This window comes from Microcaecilia unicolor, chromosome 3 (genome assembly GCF_901765095.1).
Source record: "Microcaecilia unicolor chromosome 3, aMicUni1.1, whole genome shotgun sequence".
In the NCBI taxonomy this organism is placed as follows: domain Eukaryota; kingdom Metazoa; phylum Chordata; class Amphibia; order Gymnophiona; family Siphonopidae; genus Microcaecilia; species Microcaecilia unicolor.
The window spans coordinates 166,098,406-166,120,708 of NC_044033.1; the positions used below are offsets into that span (position 1 = coordinate 166,098,406).

General features: G+C 48.3%; 1 protein-coding gene across 9 annotated transcripts in view; it reads right to left on the bottom strand.

Annotated features, from left to right (window-relative positions):
• Positions 1 to 22,303, bottom strand: part of EPB41L2 (erythrocyte membrane protein band 4.1 like 2) — a 503,144-nt gene that overhangs the window by 405,297 nt on the left and 75,544 nt on the right. For all 9 annotated transcript variants that reach the window (XM_030196542.1, XM_030196541.1, XM_030196540.1 and 6 more), the window contains exon 3: positions 6,959 to 7,165. In XM_030196542.1, the coding sequence (XP_030052402.1) occupies positions 6,959 to 7,165 (207 nt within the window). The remainder of the gene's footprint in view (positions 1 to 6,958; positions 7,166 to 22,303) is intronic.

Here is a 22,303-nt window from a genome sequence, read left to right on the forward strand (position 1 = left end):
CGCCTTCTGTCTCGCTGCACCCTACGCCTGGAATAAACTTCCTGAGCCCCTACGTCTTGCCCCATCCTTGGCCACCTTTAAATCTAGACTGAAAGCCCACCTCTTTAACATTGCTTTTGACTCGTAACCACTTGTAACCACTCGCCTCCACCTAACCTCCTCTCTTCCTTCCCGTTCACATTAATTGATTTGATTACTTTATTTATTTTTTGTCTATTAGATTGTAAGCTCTTTGAGCAGGGACTGTCTTCTATGTTTGTGCAAAGCTGCGTATGCCTTGTAGCGCTATAGAAATGCTAAACAGTAGTAGTAGTAGTAGCAGCAAGGAGGTTTGATTGAGAACAGAAGACGGTACGATGCTATCTAGCCCATTATATAGGTTAATGCCATTAGGCAGAGCTTGCTGGCAGCAGGCGGAGATTGCCACCACACTGGTTCACCCAAAACAATAGCAAATACTATTGAAAACAGTAAAAGATTATTAGAAATAATGGATTGCCTTTGAGTGGTCCATCTGTAAGAAGTCTAAAGCTGTTCCAGCTGTATAGGCAGTGCCTTAAAAGGAGGAGGACAAAAGATTAATTTTATATTTTTACTTAACAGCTTTATAATTTATTCAAAGCTTCCCATATGCAGCTATAAATATCATGAAATAAAAACTGAATATTTATTTATTACTAAAACAGCTTCAAAAATTATTGTAGCTGGTGCAAACAGCACTAATAAAGGCTATATTTTGTGCATATTTTACTACACTGTTCCATACAATACAGTAATATATGGCCAAATTTCAGTGAGGATATCCTGTTTACTGATGAGTTCATCTTAACTGTTGTAATCTGCCTTGGGAAGCCTGTGCAGGCATATTTTCAAAGCACTTAGCCTTCCAAAGTTCCATAGGTTTCTATGGAACTTTGGAAGGCTAAGTGCTTTGAAAATATCCCTCCTGGTGTTATAAACATTGGAAGTAAAATTAACTCTCCTTTCAATGGGGCACATAGAATCACATCTTCACCTCGTCTCTTTTGAACAAATGGATTATTCTGTTTTGAGCATGTTTCATAGACAAGTTGTTTTCATAATTCAAAATAATAAAAAATAAATAGTTTTTCATGCAGATCTCTCATTTGTTTAAACATAACTAAATGGGCTATAAGCCCCTAAATGTAGTCCATTGTTTTCTTATATTTTGTCCACATGACATACTGTGCCAAAACTGGAAATACAGTGAGACAGAATAATAGAATTCAGTAACATCCAAAACTTAGTAATTAACATTACCCAAATGTGAACACAATTATAACTGAGAAGGGAAAATTAGGTTCTTACGTTGGTAATTTTCTTTCCTTTAGTCACAGCAGATGACTCCATTAACTGATGGTTGTATCCGCCTACCAGCAGGTGGAGATAGAAAACACTGAAAGACCATAGTGCCTCTAGGATGGCTAGCCCCAACTGCCTTCAGTATTTGAGATTTCCAAAACAGAATGAACCATAAAGGTATAATAACAAACTTTCCTCACAGAGAACAATCGCCCCATAACAGGAGCATCAAAGGAGGGACGATCTCAACCTCCTGTAGTAGAACATCATGTTGAAATTCTGAGAACTGTTTTCCAACTTCTCCCAATGAGATTTATATCTGCATGAAAGATCTGAACAAAAAACAAAGTCAGACAGGGCGGGATCATGGGTTCATCTGCTGTGACTAAAGGAAAGAAAATTACCAAGGTAAGAACCTAATGTTCCCTTCCTTGTCATCAGCAGCAGATGAATCCATTAACTGATGGGATGTACAAAAGCAATCCCTACTTAGGGTGGGAACAGGCCACACCACAAGCCAATACTTGAGCTCCAAAAACAGCATCCTGCTTCGCTGGGACATCCAGCCTGTAATGCCGGGCAAAAGAGAGCTGAGAAGCCCAAGTAGCCGAACTACATATCTCTTGAAGAGAGAGCGCACCCATTTCAGCCCACGAGGAAGAGATGGCTCTCGTGGAATGCGCCTTAAACGCTTCAGGCAGAGACCGACCTGAAAGCAGATACGCAGCAAAAATTACTTCCTTGAGGCAACGGGCTATAGTGGCCTTAGACGCCGGGACTCCACGCCAAGGACCTGACAACAAGACAAAAAGGTGATCAGAAGTCCTGAAGTCATTTGACATCTGAAGATACTGCAACAGCGCCCTGCGGACATCCAGAAGATGTAACTGCCCAAAGGAGTTTGGGAACTCTTCCCTAGAAAAGGAAAGAAAAAAAATGGGCTGGTTCAGGTGAAACGCTGAAACCACCTTAGGCAGAAAGGAAGGCACTGTACATACCATTACTCCGGACTCCAAGAATTGCAGAAAAGGGTCCCAACAGGACAGCGCCTGCAGTTCAGACACGCGTCTAGCCGATGTAATGGCCACCAAAAAGACTGTCTTGAGAGTCACATCCTTCTCCAAAGCTTGCTTAAGTGGCTCGAAGGGCGAACACTGAAGAGCCTTCAACACTAGCCCCAGGTTCCAGGCCAGACAGGACGGAGCCTGAGCACCCCTGTGAGAAATCTGGCAATGTCTGGATGAGCAGCAAGGGACAAGCCCTCGATAGCATGATAATGCTGCACTTGCACCCGCAGGGAATTGTAAGCCAGGCCTTTTTGAAAGCCCTCCTGCAAAAAGTCCAGCACAGTTGAGACTGTAGTTCACGTGGGTGTGATCGCCTTTGAAACACCCCACACCTCAAATTTGCACCAAATCCGAGCATAAGCTGCGGAGGTGGACCGCTTGCGAGCCTGCAACAGAGTGGAGATGACCTTGTTAAGAGTAGCCCTTGTCTCTCAATTGCGCCCTTTCAATAGCCACCGTAAGACCAAATCAGCAGGGATCCTCCATAGACACCGGACCCTGAACCAACAGGTTCGGCACCAGGGACAAATGCACCGGAGCGTCCACCAACATCCGGTGGAGATCCACACACCATGGAAGCCTTGGCCAATCTGGAGCGATGAGAATCACCAGACCTCAGTGCTGTCAAATCCGCAGTAGGACTCGTCCTATCAAAGGCCAAGGAGGGAACACATACAGGAGGCTCAAGGGCCAGGGTTGAGCCAGAGTATCCAACCCCACTGAGAGAGGATCTCTCCTTCTGCTGAAAAAGCAAGGTACTTTGGCATTTGCACTTGACGCCATTAGATCCATACCGGGAGTCCCCCATTTGGCACAAATCTGAAGAAAACCTTCTGCCAGTTCCCATTCCGCCGGGTCAATTTGATGCCTGCTGAGAAAATCGACTTGCACGTTGCTCTCACCTGCTGACAGAAGCTGCAGGTGGAGCTCGGCCCAGTGGCAAATCTGAGCAGCCTCCGCAGCCAGGGCCCTGCACTGAGTGCCACCCTGATGATTTACGTATGCCACCATTGTCGTGTTGTCTGACAGAACCCGGACAGCAAGCCCCTTCAGAGGCTTTTGAAAGGCCATAAGAGCCTGGAATATCGCTCTCAGTTCCAAGCGATTGATGGACCACCCCGCTTCCACGGGTGTCCACAGACCCGGAACATAGCTTCCTTGGCAATGGGCTCCCCAGCCTAGAAGGCTGGCATATATTACCACCAGGCACCAGGAAGGAAGCACCAGAGGAAGCTACCACTTCAAACTGAGCAGGGCCGCAAGGAGCCACATTAGTCTGCGTTGATATTCCTGGGACATCGGAGACCATTGTTGAAGCAGGGCAATCTGCAGAGGCCTCATATGCGCTCTCGCCCAAGGCACCACCTCCAAGATGGCCATCATCGACCCCAGCATCTGGACAAAGTCCCAAGCTCACCGGCGAGGCATTCGCAGGAGCAGACGGACCTGATTCTGAAGCTTGCACCACCTTTGGTCGGGGAGAAAGACAAACCCCGAGGCCGTGTCGAACCGGACCCCCAAATACTCAAGAGACTGAGAGGGGGGTCAGGTGACTTTTGGGTATATTGACCACCCAGCCTAGCGCCTGCAGGACCGCCACCACTCTGGCTGTGGCAAGACGACTCTCGGTTGCCGAGTCCGCTCTGATGAGCCAGTCGTCGAGATAAGGGTGAACTCTGATACCCTCTCGCCTGAGACAGGCAGCTACGACCACCATTACCTTGGAAAAGGTACGGGGAGCTGTGGCTAGGCCAGAAGGCAAGGCCTGAAATTGGAAATGCTTTCCCAACACTGCAAAACGGAGGAACTGCTGGTGTGGAGGCCAGATAGGAATGTGCAAATAAGCTTCTTTTAGGTCCAGAGACGTGAGACACTCTCCTGGCTGTACCGCCGCAATGACGGAGCGCAGGGTTTCCATGTGAAAACGTCGTACTCTGAAAGCCTCGTTTACATTTACTCTTTGTAAGTCGAGGATCGGCCTGAAAGACCCACTTTTTCGAGGCACGACAAAATAAATGGAATAGCGGCCACCGCCGCGTTCGGCAGGAGGCACCGGGATCACCGCTCTGAGGTACAGCAAGACTTGTAAGGTCTCCTTTACCCCCCACCCGTTTTACGGCAGTGCCGCATCGGGACTCCACAAATACGTCTCTCGCCAGGGCACCGAATTCCAGTCGGTAACCTTCTCTGATCAGGTCCAAGACCCACTGATCTGAGGCAATCTTGGTCCACTCCTCTAGAAAGAGGGAAAGACGTCCTCCTATTGCAGGCAAGGAGGAGTGGACCGGCGTCCCATCATTGTGGAGGACGCCCCTGAACTCCTGGCCTTGAACTGGCCCCTGCAGAACGTTTGTCCGAGCGAAAGGAGTTCCTCTGCTGAAAACGGGCACATTGAGAAAACCCAGCAGAGCGCCCAGGGCAATACCTTCGAGCTTCACGGAAGCGAGGTCTGGAAGAGAAGGGAAACACAGAACCCTTGGAAGAAGGCCTTGGCCTATCCTCAGGTAACCTCTGGGGTTTATATTCCCCCAGGTCTTTCACAATCTTCTCCAATTCCTCTCCAAATAACAGGAGGCCCCGAAAGGGTAGCCTCACCAGTCTTTGCTTAGAAGACATGTCAGCCGCCCAATGCCGTAGCCAAAGAAAGCAGCGGGCGGACACTGCCACAGACATCTGTTTAGCCGAAGCTCTGACCAGATCATACAGGGCGTCAGCCAAAAATGACAGGGCCGACTCCATTCGCGGGGCAACCTCAGAAAGGGGGCCCGCACCATCGGCGGGCTGTTCCACCGCCATTTGTAGCCAGGAAAGACATGCCCGGCCTGCATAGGAACTGCAAATAGACGCCCTCAAGGCAAGGCCCGCAATTTCAAAGGACCGCTTCAGCACTGACTCAAGCCGCCGGTCCTGCATGTCTTTCAAAGCAACTCCTCCCTCTACTAGGAGAGTTGTCTTTTTTGTCACCCGCCGTGACCAATGCATCCACTTTAGGCATCCCCAAATGGGCCAAGTGCTCCTCACGCAGAGGGTAAAGCTGACCCATAGCCCTAGCCACTTTCAAAGGCCCATCGGGGTCAGCCATTGAGCAGAAATAAGCTCTTGGATGGAGTCATGCATCGGAAAGGCCCGAGAAGGCTTCTTAGTACTCGCCATCCTAAGATTAACAGAGGAGGCCTCGCCTTCAGCAGGATCATCAATCGAGAGGGCCTGAAAGGCATCAGTAATGAGAGCTGGCAGCTCGTTGCGGTGGAAAATCCGGACCGCATTGTGATCATCCAAATCCAGTGGCAAACAGGCACCCTCCTCTGGATCATCCGTCCCTGAGTGCCTGCCAGATCCCTCAGACTCTCCACAGCCCGACCACGGGGGGGGAAAAAAGGATATGCGCCATTTTCAGATGGGGAATTTACCTGTCTATGTTTAGCAAGTTTCCAACCCTCGGGGGAGGAAATAACCTCTGAAAGTCATCCCCAGGGCATCAACACCCAGAGGGAAGCCAGGATGCAACGCAGTGTCAGACACCTGCGGCAGAGCTCTTTTCAGCATGAAAGCCTTATGCATTAACAGCACAAACTCGGAGGAGAAAAACTCACCCTGACCCTCCGACTCCGAATCAGGAGAAACGGATGTAGGAGCTCCTCTGGCAGCCTCTAAACGAGGCATCCCCCTGCACTCAGACTCCTCCGCAACCGCGAGGGTTGAGACATGCGGCGCTTCCAAAATGGCGCCCGCTGCCAGCTCCATCAAGCGGGAAGAAACATCGCTCGGCATGCTCATACTAGAGTGAGCGTCTAAGGAGCATGTTTTACACAGCCCCCAGCTGCTGATCTGCATTTACTACAACGAGAGCAGCGCTTAACTCCTTCAGCAGCCATCGTCCGACGGGATGGGAATATAGCAATAAACTTACCCCGATCGGAACGGCGTCCGCGGGACCTCCCCGGAGGAGCTGGGCACCACTCTCACCTCAGAGGACAGAGTCTACGAGCTCCGGTCAAGCTGAACCAGAATCACTGGAAAAAACCTCAGAACAGCTACGCAGTAAAAGCGCGCTCTTTCTTTTTTTTAACGCTGTTAGGAACGTTGGAGGCAGGCAGCAACAGAGGGACTCTGGGAGGTGGGGGGAATGGGTAAGGCAGGGAAAGGGCGAACCTATATGCCTTTAAAGTGGGCACCACCAGCCACAACACCCCTGCTCAACTCGCAAAGCACAGGAGTCACCCCAGGCAGTCTGAAATCCAGGAGCTGATCAAGCTACATCCACACCTGCTGGGAGATAGAGAAATACTGAAGGCAGTTGGGGCTAGCCATCCTAGAGGCACTATGGTCTTTCAGTGTTCTCTATCTCCACCTGCTGCTAGGCGGATACAACCCATCAGTTAATGGATTCATTTGCTGCTGATAACAAGGAAAGAACAAATTTGAAGATTCCTACTTTTGCAATACACTGAATTTACATAATTAAAAATACCTATATACAGACACTGTAATGAAAGAGCCCCACTAACATTTTGAAAATAGGACTTTTTTTTATGCAGTTGTATATTGCATCACGTTTAGTACCTTACCTCTACTTCACAATTAAATTCTGTACCATCCAGCAGAATCACTTTACACGGGACAGTTTTCACTTTCTTAGGAGTCTTCTGAGAAATCTCAGCCTTGGCTTCCACTGTCTGTATCTCTTTTAACTCCTTTTTCATTTGCTCTGTATGGATTTCCCCCTTTTCTTCTGACATCTGCTCCATTTCTTCTTTACTCTGCTCTTTAGCAGACTGTTAAAAAAAAAATAGGAGGCAATTTTCAAATTCAAATTCAAGAGAAACAGATTAAAATTTGTGGGCATCTGCCATTATAACCCAGCTAAAGTTATGCACATTGTGGAAGTCCATGCAAACTTGTAAAACAGAGAAAAGCAATGTTCAGACAGGTTAATTTGCCCAGGTACAGTTTTCCAAAATTGCTCTTGTGGAATGTAATTATTTTCAACAGGAGACTATGGCAGGAAAGTCACATAGGCGCTAATTCTGACTTTATAAAACAGCCTCCTTGAGAGTTTCCACAACAAATTACATCTGCTCCAAGGCAGGCATAACAGTTCCATATAAGTTTAGGTGCTTGTGCATACTATTTTGCTAAGTACCATTATAGCCCCAATTTCACTGTCCTCTGGAGTGCCTAGATGTTTATTTGCAAACCACTTTGGTTGTACCCGCAGAAAGTAGGTACATCGAATTCATGACCTTTTACACCATATAAAACCCACTGCCATATATTAGTAATATGTACACCTTTAGGAGATTTTATAATCAGGTACCTAAAATGGGCAGCTAAAAAAATGTGTATTTTTTTGCCTTTTTTTCCCCAATTCTGGAACTGATCTAAAAAGGGTGCACACGATGTGTAAAGAAGTACTTTTCTTAAAATAGTGTGTACTATATGAAATAAGGCTCAACAATGCACATTACTTTCCCCGATAGCGTGTATGTGGGATGTTTTGTCACGCATGCACTATCAAGAAAGAGTACGCACTCTTTAAAAATGAACCCTCTTTAAGAAACTGAACATTATCATCAGCGAACAACTTTTCACTGGAAATGAAACCTAATCCCTATAATTTATATGTTTTAAAAAAACAATTTTACAGATTTTGGCTGGACAATAAGTAAATGATGCTACTCTGTTAGTAACATTAGATGTTCATTCTTTATACAGGTCTAACCCCCAACAAGAAGCTTTAGATGATTTGGAAATTACATTGGAAGCACGTTCACATCCCCATGTGGTGCCTACTGAAATTTTGCTTAAACATCAAAATTGCTTTATTTAATAATTATTTCATTTTTGATGATGAATTATATCTCCAAAAATCAGGCATTGCGATGGGGGCTTCTTTTGCACCTTCCATAGCCAATAATTTTATGGGTCAGTTTGAAGATAGTTATGCATACACTTTTCCCCATTTTGCTGAAGTTCAATTTTGGGGTAGAATATAGATGATATCTTTGTATTATGTGAAGAAATAGCAGCACGATTATGGATGGGAAAATTAGGTTCTTACCTTGGTAATTTTCTTTCCTTTAGTCATAGCAGATGAAGCCATTACGTATGGATTGTGTCCATCAACCAGCAGGGGGAGATAGAGAGCACTCAACTTTCACAGTGCCACATGGTCAGCTAGCTCCTCTGCCTCTTCAATATTTGAAGCTTCCAAAGCAGTATAACAAACCGCAATGGGAATAACATGAACTTTCCTCACAGCGAACATGGCCCCATAAAGCGAATGCTACATACCTGTAGAAGGTATTCTCCGAGGACAGCAGGCTGATTGTTCTCACTGATGGGGTGACGTCCACGGCAGCCCCTCCAATCGGAACACTTTCTAGCAAAGTCCTTTGCTAGTCCTCGCGCGCCGATGCGCACCGCGCATGCGCGGCCGTCTTCCCGCCCGAACCAGCTCGTGCCGGCCAGTCTCATATGTAGCAAGACAAAGAGAAGGGAAGACACAACTCTAAAGGGGAGGCGGGCGGGTTTGTGAGAACAATCAGCCTGCTGTCCTCGGAGAATACCTTCTACAGGTATGTAGCATTCGCTTTCTCCGAGGACAAGCAGGCTGCTTGTTCTCACTGATGGGGTATCCCTAGCCCCCAGGCTCACTCAAAACAACAACCATGGTCAATTGGGCCTCGCAACGGCGAGGACATAACTGAGATTGACCTAAAAAATTTACCAACTAACTGAGAGTGCAGCCTGGAACAGAACAAACATGGGCCTAGGGGGGGGGGGGGGAGTTGGATTCTAAACCCCGAACAGATTCTGAAGCACTGACTGCCTGAACCGACTGTCGCGTCGGGTATCCTGCTGCAGGAAGTAATGAGATGTGAATGTGTGGACAGATGACCACGTCGCAGCTTTGCAAATCTCTTCAATAGTGGCTGACTTCAAGTGGGCTACCGACGCTGCCATGGCTCTAACATTATGAGCCGTGACATGACCCTCAAGAGCCAGCCCCGCCTGGGCGTAAGTGAAGGAAATGCAATCTGCTAGCCAATTGGATATGGTGCGTTTTCCCACAGCCACTCCCCTCCTGTTGGGATCAAAAGAAACAGATAAAAGGCCAATGCTCTCTTGCAGTCCAATGTGTGCAGCTGACGTTCAGCAGGGCAGGAATGAGGACGGGGAAAGAATGTTGGCAAGACAATTGACTGGTTCAGATGGAACTCCGACACAACCTTTGGCAAGAACTTAGGGTGAGTGCGGAGGACTACTCTGTTGTGATGAAATTTGGTGTAAGGGGCCTGGGCTACCAGGGCCTGAAGCTCACTGACTCTACGAGCTGAAGTAACTGCCACCAAGAAAATGACCTTCCAGGTCAAGTACTTCAGATGGCAGGAATTCAGTGGCTCAAAAGGAGGTTTCATCAGCTGGGTGAGAACGACATTGAGATCCCATGACACTGTAGGAGGCTTGACAGGGGGCTTTGACAAAAGCAAACCTCTCATGAAGCAAACAACTAAAGGCTGTCCTGAGATCGGCTTACCTTCCACACGGTAATGGTATGCACTGATTGCACTAAGGTGAACCCTTACAGAGTTGGTCTTGAGACCAGACTCAGACAAGTGCAGAAGGTATTCAAGCAGGGTCTGTGTAGGATAGGAGCGAGGATCTAGGGCCATGCTGTCACACCAGAAGGCAAACCTCCTCCACAGAAAGAAGTAACTCCTCTTAGTGGAATCTTTCCTGGAAGCAAGCAAGATGCGGGAGACACCCTCTGACAAACCCAAAGAGGCAAAGTCTACGCTCTCAACATCCAGGCCGTGAGAGCCAGGGACCGGAGGTTGGGATGCAGAAGCGCCCCTTCGTCCTGTGTGATGAGGGTTGGAAAACACTCCAATCTCCACGGTTCTTTGGAGGACAACTCCAGAAGAAGAGGGAACCAGATCTGACACGGCCAAAAAGGAGCAATCAGAATCATGGTGCCTCGGTCTTGCTTGAGTTTCAACAAAGTCTTCCCCACCAGAGGTATGGGAGGATAAGCATACAGCAGACCCTCCCCCCAGTCCAGGAGGAAGGCATCCGATGCCAGTCTACCGTGGGCCTGAAGCCTGAAACAGAACTGAGGGACTTTGTGGTTGGCTCGAGATGCGAAGAGATCTACCAAGGGGGTGCCCCACACCTGGAAGATCTGTCGCACTACACGGGAATTGAGCGACCACTCGTGAGGTTGCATAATCCTGCTCAACCTGTCGGCCAGACTGTTGTTTACGCCTCCCAGATATGTGGCTTGGAGCACCATGCCGTGACGGCGAGCCCAGAGCCACATGCTGACGGCTTCCTGACACAGGGGGCGAGATCCGGTGCCCCCCTGCTTGTTGATGTAATACATGGCAACCTGGTTGTCTGTCTGAATTTGGATAATTTGGTGGGACAGCCGATCTCTGAAAGCCTTCAGAGCGTTCCAGATCGCTCGTAACTCCAGGAGATTGATCTGCAGATCGCGTTCCTGGAGGGACCAGCTTCCTTGGGTGTGAAGCCCATCGACATGAGCTCCCCACCCCAGGAGAGACGCATCCGTGGTCAGCACTTTTTGTGGCTGAGGAATTTGGAAAGGACGTCCCAGAGTCAAATTGGACCAAATCGTCCACCAATACAGGGATTTGAGAAAACTCGTGGACAGGTGGATCACGTCTTCTAGATCCCCAGCAGCCTGAAACCACTGGAAAGCTAGGGTCCATTGGGCAGATCTCATGTGAAGGCGGGCCATGGGAGTCACATGAACTGTGGAGGCCATGTGGCCCAGCAATCTCAACATCTGCCGAGCTGTGATCTGCTGGGACACTCGCACCCGCGAGACGAGGGACAACAAGTTGTTGGCTCTAGTCTCTGGGAGATAGGCGCGAGCCGTCCGAGAATCCAGCAGAGCTCCTATGAATTCGAGTTTCTGCACTGGGAGAAGATGGGACTTTGGATAATTTATCACAAACCCCAGTAGCTCCAGGAGGCGAATAGTCATCTGCATGGACTGCAGAGCTCCTGCCTCGGATGTGTTCTTCACCAGCCAATCGTCGAGATATGGGAACACGTGTACTCCCAGTCTGCGAAGTGCCGCTGCTACTACAACCAGGCACTTCGTGAACACTCTGGGCACAGAGGCGAGCCCAAAGGGTAGCACACAGTACTGGAAGTGACGTGTGCCCAACTGAAATCGCAGATACTGTCTGTGAGCTGGCAGTATCGGGATGTGTGTGTAGGCGTCCTTCAAGTCCAGAGAGCATAGCCAATCGTTTTCCTGAATCATGGGGAGAAGGGTGCCCAGGGAAAGCATCCTGAACTTTTCTTTGACCAGATACTTGTACAGGGCCCTTAGGTCTAGGATGGGACGCATCCCCCCTGTTTTCTTTTCCACAAGGAAGTACCTGGAATAGAATCCCAGCCCTTCTTGCCCGGATGGCATGGGCTCGACCGCATTGGCGCTGAGAAGGGCGGAGAGTTCCTCTGCAAGTACCTGCTTGTGCTGGAAGCTGTACGACTGAGCTCCCGGTGGACAATTTGGAGGTTTTGAGGCCAAATTGAGGGTGTAACCTTGCCGGAATATTTGAAGAACACACTGATCGGAGGTTATGAGAGGCCACCTTAGGTGAAAAGCTTTCAACCTCCCTCCGACTGGCAGGCCGCCCGGCACTGACACTTGGATGTCGGCTATGCTCTGCTGGAGCCAGTCAAAAGCTCGTCCCTTGCTTTTGCTGGGGAGCCGAGGGGCCTTGCTGAGGCGCACGCTGCTGACAAGAGCGAGCGAGCTGGGGCTTAGCCTGGGCCGCAGGCTGTCGAGAAGGAGGATTGTACCTACGCTTGCCAGAAGAGTAGGGAACAGTCTTCCTTCCCCCAAAAAATCTTCTACCTGTAGAGGTAGATGCTGAAGGCTGCCGGCGGGAGAACTTGTCGAAAGCGGTATCCCGCTGGTGGAGCTGCTCTACCACCTGCTCGACTTTCTCTCCAAAAATATTATCCGCACGGCAAGGCGAGTCCGCAATCCGCTGCTGGATTCTATTCTCCAGGTCGGAGGCACGCAGCCATGAGAGTCTGCGCATCACCACACCTTGAGCAGCGGCCCTGGACGCAACATCAAAGGTGTCATACACCCCTCTGGCCAGGAATTTTCTACACGCCTTCAGCTGCCTGACCACCTCCTGAAATGGCTTGGCTTGCTCAGGGGGGAGCTTGTCCACCAAGCCCACCAACTGCCGCACATTGTTCCGCATGTGTATGCTCGTGTAGAGCTGGTAGGACTGAATTTTGGCCAAGAGCATAGAAGAATGGTAGGCCTTCCTCCCAAAGGAGTCCAAGGTTCTAGAGTCCTTGCCCGGGGGCACCGAAGCATGCTCCCTAGAACTCTTGGCCTTCTTTAGGGCCAAATCCACAACTCCAGAGTCGTGAGGCAACTGAGTGCGCATCAGCTCTGGGTCCCCATGGATCCGGTACTGGGACTCGATCTTCTTGGGAATGTGGGGATTAGTTAGAGGCTTGGTCCAGTTCGCCAGCAATGTCTTTTTTAGGACATGGTGCATGGGTACTGTGGACGCTTCCTTAGGTGGAGAAGGATAGTCCAGGAGCTCAAACATTTCAGCCCTGGGCTCGTCCTCCACAACCACCGGGAAGGGGATGGCCTTAGACATCTCCCGGACAAAGGAAGCGAAAGACAGGCTCTCGGGAGGAGAAAGCTGCCTTTCAGGAGAGGGAGTGGGATCGGAAGGAAGACCCTCAGACTCCTCGTCAGAGAAATATCTGATGTCTTCTTCCTCTTCCCACGAGGCCGAGTTCCCAAACGAAATCAAATATATTTCCTGTGAGCTGGGAGTATCGAGATGTGGGTATAGGCATCCTTTAAGTCCAGAGAGCATAGTCAATCGTTTTCCTGAATCATGGGAAGAAGGGTGCCCAGGGAAACCATCCTGAACTTTTCTTGGACTAGGAATTTGTTCACGGCCCTTAGGACTAGGATGGGACACATCCCCCCTGTTTTCTTTTGCACAAGTACCTGGAATAGAATCCCAGCCCTTCTTCCCCTGGTGGAACAGGTTCAACAGCATTGGCCTTTAGAAGGGCGGAGAGTTCCTCTGCAAGTACCTGCTTGTGCTGGGAGCTGTAAGAGTGAGCTCCTGGTGGACAATTTGGAGGTTCGGATACCAGATTGAGGGTGTATCCTGGCCGGACTATTTGAAGAACCCACCAATCGGAGGTCGAGAGAGGCCACCTCTGGTGAAAAAGAATATCAAACTCCCTCCGACCGGCAAGTCGTCCGACACAGATACTTTTTCTGAGACTATGCTGAACTGGAGCCAGTCAAAAGCCCGTCCCTTGCTTTTGCTGGGGAGCTGCAGGGGCCTTAGTCGCAAGGTGTTGACAGGAACGAGCGCGCTGGGACTGAGCCTGGACAGGCTGCTGAGAAGCAGAAGTGTACCTACGCCTAGCATAGAAATAGGGAGCATTCCTCTTCCCCAAAAAAACCTCCTAGATGAGGAGGTGGTAGCAGAAGACGCCCGGCGGGAGAGAGAATCCATAGCATCATGGTGCTTTTTGATCTGATCGACCATGTCCTCTACTTTTTCTCCAAAAAGGTTATCCCCCGGCAAGGAACATCCGCCATTCGCTGCTGGGTCTTTTGATCCAGGTCAGAAACACGCAGCCATGAGAGTCTGCACATCACTATACCTTGGGCAGCTACTCGGAATGCTATATCAAAAGTGTCGTAAGTACCCCTGGCCAGATATTTACGACATGCCTGCTGCTGTCTGACCACCTAGTGAAAAGGTTTGGCAAGCTCCGGAGGAAGTGCTTCAACCAAACTAGACAGTTGCTTCACCGAGTTCCGCAAGTGGATGCTAACGTAGAGCTGGTAAGTTTGAATCTTGGCTGCGAGCATAGCGGCCTGATACGTTTTCCTCCCAAAAGAATCCAAGGTCCTAGACTCTCTGCCTGGGGGCGCCGAGGCATAGTCTCTAGTACTCTTGGCTCTTCTGAGAGCAGAGTCCACCACCATGGAATCGTGAGGCAGTTGAGACTTCACCATTACAGGCTCTCCATGGACTCTGTATTGGGATTCATCTTTCTTGGGGACCACTGGATTAGAAAGAGGGAACGACCAGTTTTGCATAAGAACTTCCCTGACTGTGTTATGCAAGGGAGCCGTTGCAACCTCTGTAGGTGGAGAAGGATAATCCAAGACCTCGAGCATCTCGGCCCTCGGCTCATCCACAACCTCCATAGGGAATGGAATGTCCTTAGACATTTCCCGAACAAAGGAGGAAAAAGAAAGACTCTCAGGTGGAGAAAACCTTCTTTCAATTGGCAAAGTAGGATCAAAGGGAACCTCATAAGACTCTTCTTCAGAAAAGTATCTGGGATCCTCCCTCCCATGAGCGCTCATCATCGGTATCGGACAAAAGCTCTCTAAGAGGAGCCCGAACCCGAGCCATCTCAACGTCAAGGAACGACAACCTCAAGGGGGATGTCGAGAAATCGACTCCTGCCTGGACCTTGGCGAACCTTCCTCCGCCGAATCGATCCAGGTGGCGGCCGACGTCGATGCCGTAAGCGGCACTGAGGACGGGGACCTCACCACAGATGCCACTTCCACAGTCGATGCAGAAGGTGCAAGCACCCCTGGCACCAAAGTAGACTGGTGCAGCACTGGCACAGCAATCCCTCTAGAAGTTCTGGAAGAAGGGCCCTGATGCGCTCGAGAGCCTCCATCGGAAAAGGCCTGGGGGTCGGTGCAGGAGCCGGTGGCAGAACCTGAGGGGGCTCGAGAGCCAGTACCAGGCTGCCAGAAGACTGACCCTCGGCACCTCCTGTATAGATGGGTGAGCCGTCCTCCAGGCACCGACGCTTCTCGGGTGCCAAATCCCTCGGCTCCCCAGGGCTCTCGGTACAACGCATGGAAGGAGAACGATGACGGTGCTTATTAGCCTTCTCGACGCCCATCATCCAGATTTCTCGGTACCGAAAAGGACATGGAATCCTCATGCCTCCTCGGGGCTGGGTCCGACGAAGGTCAGTCCCAGGGGGCCTGCATAGCAGTAGGCTTCGAGACAGGTGGAGACCCACTTGATGCCTCGCTGCTCCCAGCGTGATGTGGTCGTTCAGCAGCCATTATCTGCGCTCTCGAAGTCGATGCTTCCCTCGACATCGACGCCACCGACCTTGGTACCGATGCAGACGTTGAAGGACCGGACCAATCAGCAAAAAGTGTTTCCTGTTGAGCCTCCTGAGACACTTGGGTCCGCTTCTTCATTAAAGGACACAGCTTACAAGCAGCTGGAAGATGATCGGGCCCAAGGCACTGGAGACACCACGAGTAGGGGTCGGTACCCGAGATGGTCCGGTTGCACCGAGTACAACACTTGAAGCCGCTGGGTGTGCTCGATGACATGGAAGGAAAAACGGCGGCTAAGAAATTAAAAGACGTGATTGTGCCAATTAAAAAGGCTCAAAAAAAGAGAAAAAAAGGGAAAAGAGATCCCTGACCGCGCGGCCTAAAGAGGGCCACTACGAAAAGAAAGAAAAATTATAATTAGGAGAAAAACTAATAAAATAAGGAACTACTTTTTTTTTTTTAAGTTTTGAGGAAAACTAACCAGAAAAGAAAGTAGCAAATGGACAAACTGACAAGCGATCTCCTGGGCCGAAGGCAACACAGAACTCGTAAAAACTCTGTGTCACTACAGTCACGGAAAAAAGTAACTGAGGAGGGCACGCTCAAGTCGCAGGTGGGAAGCCGTTCGCGCATGCGTGGTGTCTTCTGCCCGCGCGACGGAGCGTTCTGGAGAGTTCTTTGTTTTTGCTATGCAAATTTTGCTGGTCTCCTGGGCCGTTGTGGACGACGACCCAATCATGACAACAAGCAACCTGCTTGTCCTCGGAGAAAAACTTTTTCCTTCCTGACGAAGCACAGAGATTAGCGAAACAAGGCGCTCTTGTTGGAGGGAGATGTGAAGATTTTGATCTAAAGATTCCTTCAGTGTGATACCTGAAATGGATGACGTTTGATCTAAGATTACCAGAATGACTGCAGTTCCATTTAAGCATTCATGACAGCTATAGCTACAGCTAAGTTTTTCTTTTTTTGAAGGGCTGGCCATGCTCATTTGGGTGGTTGTTTTTGATTTTGGCTTTTATAGATAGCCAATCTGGGGCGTTCTTCCTTGTTATTTATTTATTGCATTTAGTTTTTTGCCATTTTTGCTAGTATTATTTTGTATGATCATTCACTTGTTCTCCATTTTGTGATTAAAAAAAGGTTTTTTAAAAATCATCTGATTTTCTCCTTTATAAAGAGTTTTTGCAGTTGATTCTTTTTTCTTGTCTTTGGGACCAATAATATTATCTTACTTCCATTAATGATAGTGGATTATGTTAATACTTTTGAGTATTCATCTCTACTGGGAGCTTTTGAGGACTTGTTTGCTTGAATTTGTATGATACGTTTCCTTGCTGAAACATTGGGGATCCAGGTGGATGAGATACAAAATATTTTTTCAAACTTTTTTGGATAGCTTATAAAATAACCCCATTGAGGACAATTTTTAAAAAGTTCTGCACACAGATTAGTGCTTTATGCACTGAAAAACAGGTGCTTATAACACAAAGATACTTACCTATAGCTGGTGTTGTCCAAGGACAGCAGGCCGATTATTCTCGCATCTGGATGACATTATCCGACAGAGCCCAGTGCAGATACTGACTAGCTAATAGGACAGAAAGTTCTAGAAGCATCTTACAGCGAATGCGCTGGTGCCTTCCTGCCTGAAGCACAAGCATGGATCCTCTAGTCAGGTGTAAAAGCAAAAGGCCCAACTAAAGACAACTCCTAGGGGAGGTGGGAGGGAATGTGAGAATAATCGGCCTGCTGCCCTCGGACAACACCAGCTACAAGAAAGAATAGTAGCTTTCTCCTGGTAATTGATAAGATCTACCGTCGCTAGCCCCTCGTGGAGACAGGTTCACTTGCCTCTCTCTTCTATGGGGTAATAATGGCTCTTCCTTTGGTTGGATCAAATTCAGATCGGGTTCCTTCGCTCGGTCACGGAGCTCATCAGTGTCTGTCCTGCTCCGTGGCCATCTCGGGAGTATCCCCGCTCCACCTCCTTGTGCACTCGGGTCGTTGTTCTTCACCTTGCTTCCTCAGCCACGGCATACGATTGGCTGCCCGGCGGTTTCCGCAGTAGTCAGATGCTCAGTAGTGATGACTTGGGTGCAGAGCTCTGTAGTTCTGGACACTGTTCTGCTGTAGTTGGTTGTTCAGATGTATTGCCCGTAGTTCTGAGAGGTAGGGCTGTTTCAGGGGTTAGAGGTAGAAGTCTGAGGCATTGCCATATTCATTCCATTTGATTTTTAATCTTCCCATCCCTGAAAGGTTTATTCCAGCAGTCCTCTAGCCTTTTGGTGAAGGGTCTCTGTTCCTGCTGTGGAATGAGTAGAGCACTTAAAAAGTCAGGGCTGTGTATGGCTCCTTCTTTCACTCCTGTTTTTTTCTCCAGCATGTGCTGTCCGCGTGGTCCCTCACTCTCTCCACCTCTCTCTACCTCCCTGGGTGGGCGTCCAGCCGGCTCTTCCAGAGATGTGGGTGGGTATCGAGGTCGGCAAGCCGCACTGTCTGAGGAGATAAGGAGGCGCTGCGACCGGTGCACGGTAGTTCCCGGTGACCCTCCAAGGACGGTGTCGGTGGGATAGATCAGCTTGACACTGTCTCCGTTCGACTCTCCTGCTCGCTTTACACAGGGGCCTGCGTACCTTCCGGGGTGCTGGGGGCACTGGTGGGTTTCAACGCCCAGTAGCGTGTCGCTGCGCTTCCGAGGAAGTCGTGGCTGGCCCTCGACGACTCTCAGCGATCCAACCAAATGGACGGATGCGCGATCTTCCGGTCCTCCTGATGAGGCTGTCAGATAGGTCAGGCGGTGCCGCTGAACAGTACGTTTGCCTCTGATCCGCTCGGGGGCCGCATGAGGAAGCCGCGCCCGGTCCTCGGTGGCTTTCAGCGACCCAATCAGAATGGTGACCACGAAATTGCTCAGAACTCTCGGCGAGACCCTGGATCGGGTCAGGCTGCAGCCTTCGTCGATCTGTTGGCCTCGGGTCCAATTGAGGGTCGCAAGGTCCTCTTTCGGCTAATTATCAGCTGATTTCCAGCTGAGAGTAGCTGGAGCTGGTTGCTTCCCTGACCCTTCGGTTGCGGCCATCTTTCTAGAGATTGATGTTATAACAGGAAGGGTTACTTCTTCAAATCTTACCATGCTGGATGGTTACTGTGTACACTTCACAATCACTGAGCACCTAAATATTACACTTTTAAAAAAACTTATTAAAAAAAATTTTTAGGACTGGTACAATAAATATATAAAAGGCAAATTAAAATTTAATGCCAAGAAGTGCAGAGTGATGAACTTGGGATTAGAGACTTGCACGGGAACGGGGTTCGCGGGAACGGAAGCAGTTCCTGTAGGGTTTCCGTGGAACTGTATGTTGCACTTGCGCCAGACTCTCACCTACCGAGTACCAAGTTCTTTGAGTGCTGTCTCCTCCTCCTCCTCCTTGAACAGCACAGATATGGAAAGCCTCCATTAAGGATGTGGTAGAGATACAAATGGTGACGAAATTCAAAAAGGTATGGGATGAACACAGAGGATCTCTATTTAGAAAAAGGAAGTTATAAAAAACAAACTTAAATGGCTGCATGTGTGTGGATGTGTCTCGTCACACTTACATGGTGAATCTAGCTGTGCTGAACTAGGGCCGATACCGGGAGACCTGTACGGTCTGTCTCTCATATATGGCAAATCGGTTTTGGATGGGCTGGAAAGGGTTTAGACAGGAACTTTAGTGGCTGGAACATGAGGACAGTCCTGGACAGACTTTTATGGTCTGTGTCCCGCAAATGAGAAGATTAATAGGCTAGAGTGGGCTTTGAGGGTAATTCCAGCAGTTGGAACATAAGGATAGGGCCAGGCGGACTTCTATGATCTATGTCCAAGAAACGCCACAGAAAGACCATAATCAAGTATATAAGTACATAAGTAATGCCACACTGGGAAAAGACCAAGGGTCCATCGAGCACAGCATCCTGTCCCCAACAACGGCCAATCCAGGCCAAGGGCACTTAGTAAGCTTCCCAAACGTACAAACATTCTATACATGTTATTCCTGGAATTGTGGATTTTTCCCAAATCCATTTAGTAATGGTTTATGGACTTGTCCTTTAGGAAACTGTCTAACCCTTTTTAAAAGTCTGCCAAGCTAACTGCCTTCGCCACGTTCTCCAGCAACAAATTCCAGAGTTTAATTATGCATTGGGTGAAGAAACATTTTCTCCGATTTGCTTTAAATTTGCTACACTGTAGTTTCCTCGCATGCCCCCTAGTCCTAGTATTTTTGGAAAGCGTGAACAGACGCTTCACATCCACCTGTTCCACTCCACTCATTATTTTATATACCTCTATCATGTCTCCCCTCAGCCATCTCTTTTCCAAACTGAAAAGCCCTAGCCTCCTTAGACTTTCTTCCTAGGGAAGTCGTCCCATCCCCGCTATCATTTTAGTCGCCCTTCGCTGCACCATTTCCAATTCTACTATTATCTTTCTTGAGATGCGGCGACCAGAATTGAACACTATACTCAAGATGCGGCCGCACCATGGAGCGATACAACGACATTATAACATCCTCACACCTGTTTTCCATACCTTTCCTAATAATACCCAACATTCTATTCGCAGCAGCACACTGAGCAGAAGGTTTCAGTGTATTATCGACGACGACACCCAGATCCCTTTCTTGGTCTGTAACTCCTAACGTGGAACCTTGCATGACGTAGCTATAATTCGGGTTCTTTTTTCCCACATGCATCACCTTGCACTTGCTCACATTAAATGTCATCTTCCATTTAACCGCACAGTCTCTTAAGGTCCTCCTGTAATTGTTCACAATCCTCTTGCAAATTAACGACTGAATAACTTTGTGTCATCAGCAAATTTAATTACCTCGCTAGTTACTCCTATCTCTAAATCATTTATAAATATGTTAAAAAGCAGCAGTCCTAGCAATGACCCCTGAGGAACCCCACTAACTACCTTTCTGCATTGTGAATACTGCCAAATCAACCCCACTCTCTGTTTCCTTTCCTTCAACCAGTTTTTAATCCACAATAGGACATTTCCTCCTATCCCATGACTCTCCAATTTCCTCTGTAGCCTTTCATGAGGTACCTTGTCAAACGCCTTTTGAAAATCCAGATACACAATATCAACTGGCTCCCCTTTGTCCACATATTTGTTTACTCCTTCAAAGAATTGAAGTAAATTGGTCAGGCAAGATTTCCCTTCACTAAAGCCGTGCTGACTTGGTCTCAGTAATCTATGTCCTTGGATGTGCCCTGTAATTTTGTTTTTAATAACAGCCTCTACCATTTTCCCCGGCACCGACGTCAGACTCACCGGTCTAAAATTTCCTGCATCTCCTCTGGAACCTTTTTTAAAAAATCGGTGTTAACATTGGCCACCCTCTAATCTTCCGGTACCACGCTCGATTTTAAGGATAAATTACATATTTATAACAATAGCTCCGCAAGCTCATTTTTCAGTTCTATCAGTACTCTAGGATGAATACCATCCGGTCCAGGAGATTTGCTACTCCTCAGTTTGTAGAACTGCTCCATTACATCCTCCAGGTTTACAGAGAATTCATTAAGTTTCTCCAACTTGTCAGCTTCGAATACCATTTCCAGCACCGGTATCCCACCCAAATCTTCCTCAGTGAAGACTGAAACAAAGAATTCATTTAATCTCTCCGCTACGGCTTTGTCTTCCCCGATCGCCCCTTTTACCCCTTCGTCATCCAGCGGCCCAATCGATTCTTTTGCTGGCTTCCTGCTTTTAATATACCGAAAGAAATTTTTACTATGTTTTTTTTGCCTCTAATGCTATCTTTTTTCGTAATCCCTCTTGGCCTTCTTTATCTGTGCCTTGCCATTTGCTTTGACACTCCTTATGCTGCTTCTTATTTTCAGACGGTTCCTTCATCCATTTTCTGAAGGCATTTCTTTTAGCCCTAATAGCTTCCTTCACCTCACTTTTCAATCACGCCAGCTGTCTTTTGGACTTCCGTTTATCTTTTCTAATTTGCGGAATATGTTTGGCCTGGGCCTCCAGGATGGTATTTTTGAACAGCGTCCATGCCTGTTATCCAGTTTTTACCCTCTCAGTTGCCCCCCTAAGTTTTTTTTTTTAACCGTTCTTCTAATTTTATCATAGTCTCCTTTTTTAAAATTAAACACTAACGTATTTGACTTCCTATGTCATGGGATCTCAATGTTGTTCTCACCCAGCTGATGAAAGGGAAAATTAGGTTCTTACCATGATCATTTTCTTTCCTTTAGTCATAGCAGATGAAGCCATTACGTATGGGTTGTGTCCATCAACCAGCAGGGGGAGATAAAGAGCACTCAACTTTTCATAGTGCCTCATGGTCAGCTAGCTCCACTGCCTCTTCAGTATTTGAAGCTTCCAAAGCAGTATGGCAAACCGCAATGGGAATAACATGAACTTTCCTCACAGCGAACGATGGCCCCTTAACAAGGGCATAAACTCAAGAAAGGAGGGACTGAACTCATCCTCCTGGAGGGAATAAACTCGTCCTCCACTTTGTATAAACGGAGGGAATACTTGCATCCTCCTGGAGGGAATAAACTCATCCTCCTATCACTGTATCAAGAATCCTGAAGACTGTTTTCCGACTCCACAAGGAAGGAATATAACTTCAGGAAACAAGAACAGCCCCTAAAATCAGAATAACTGCAATACAGACAATCATACAGGGAGGGCTCATGGCTTCATCTGCTATGACTAAAGGAAAGAAAATTATCATGG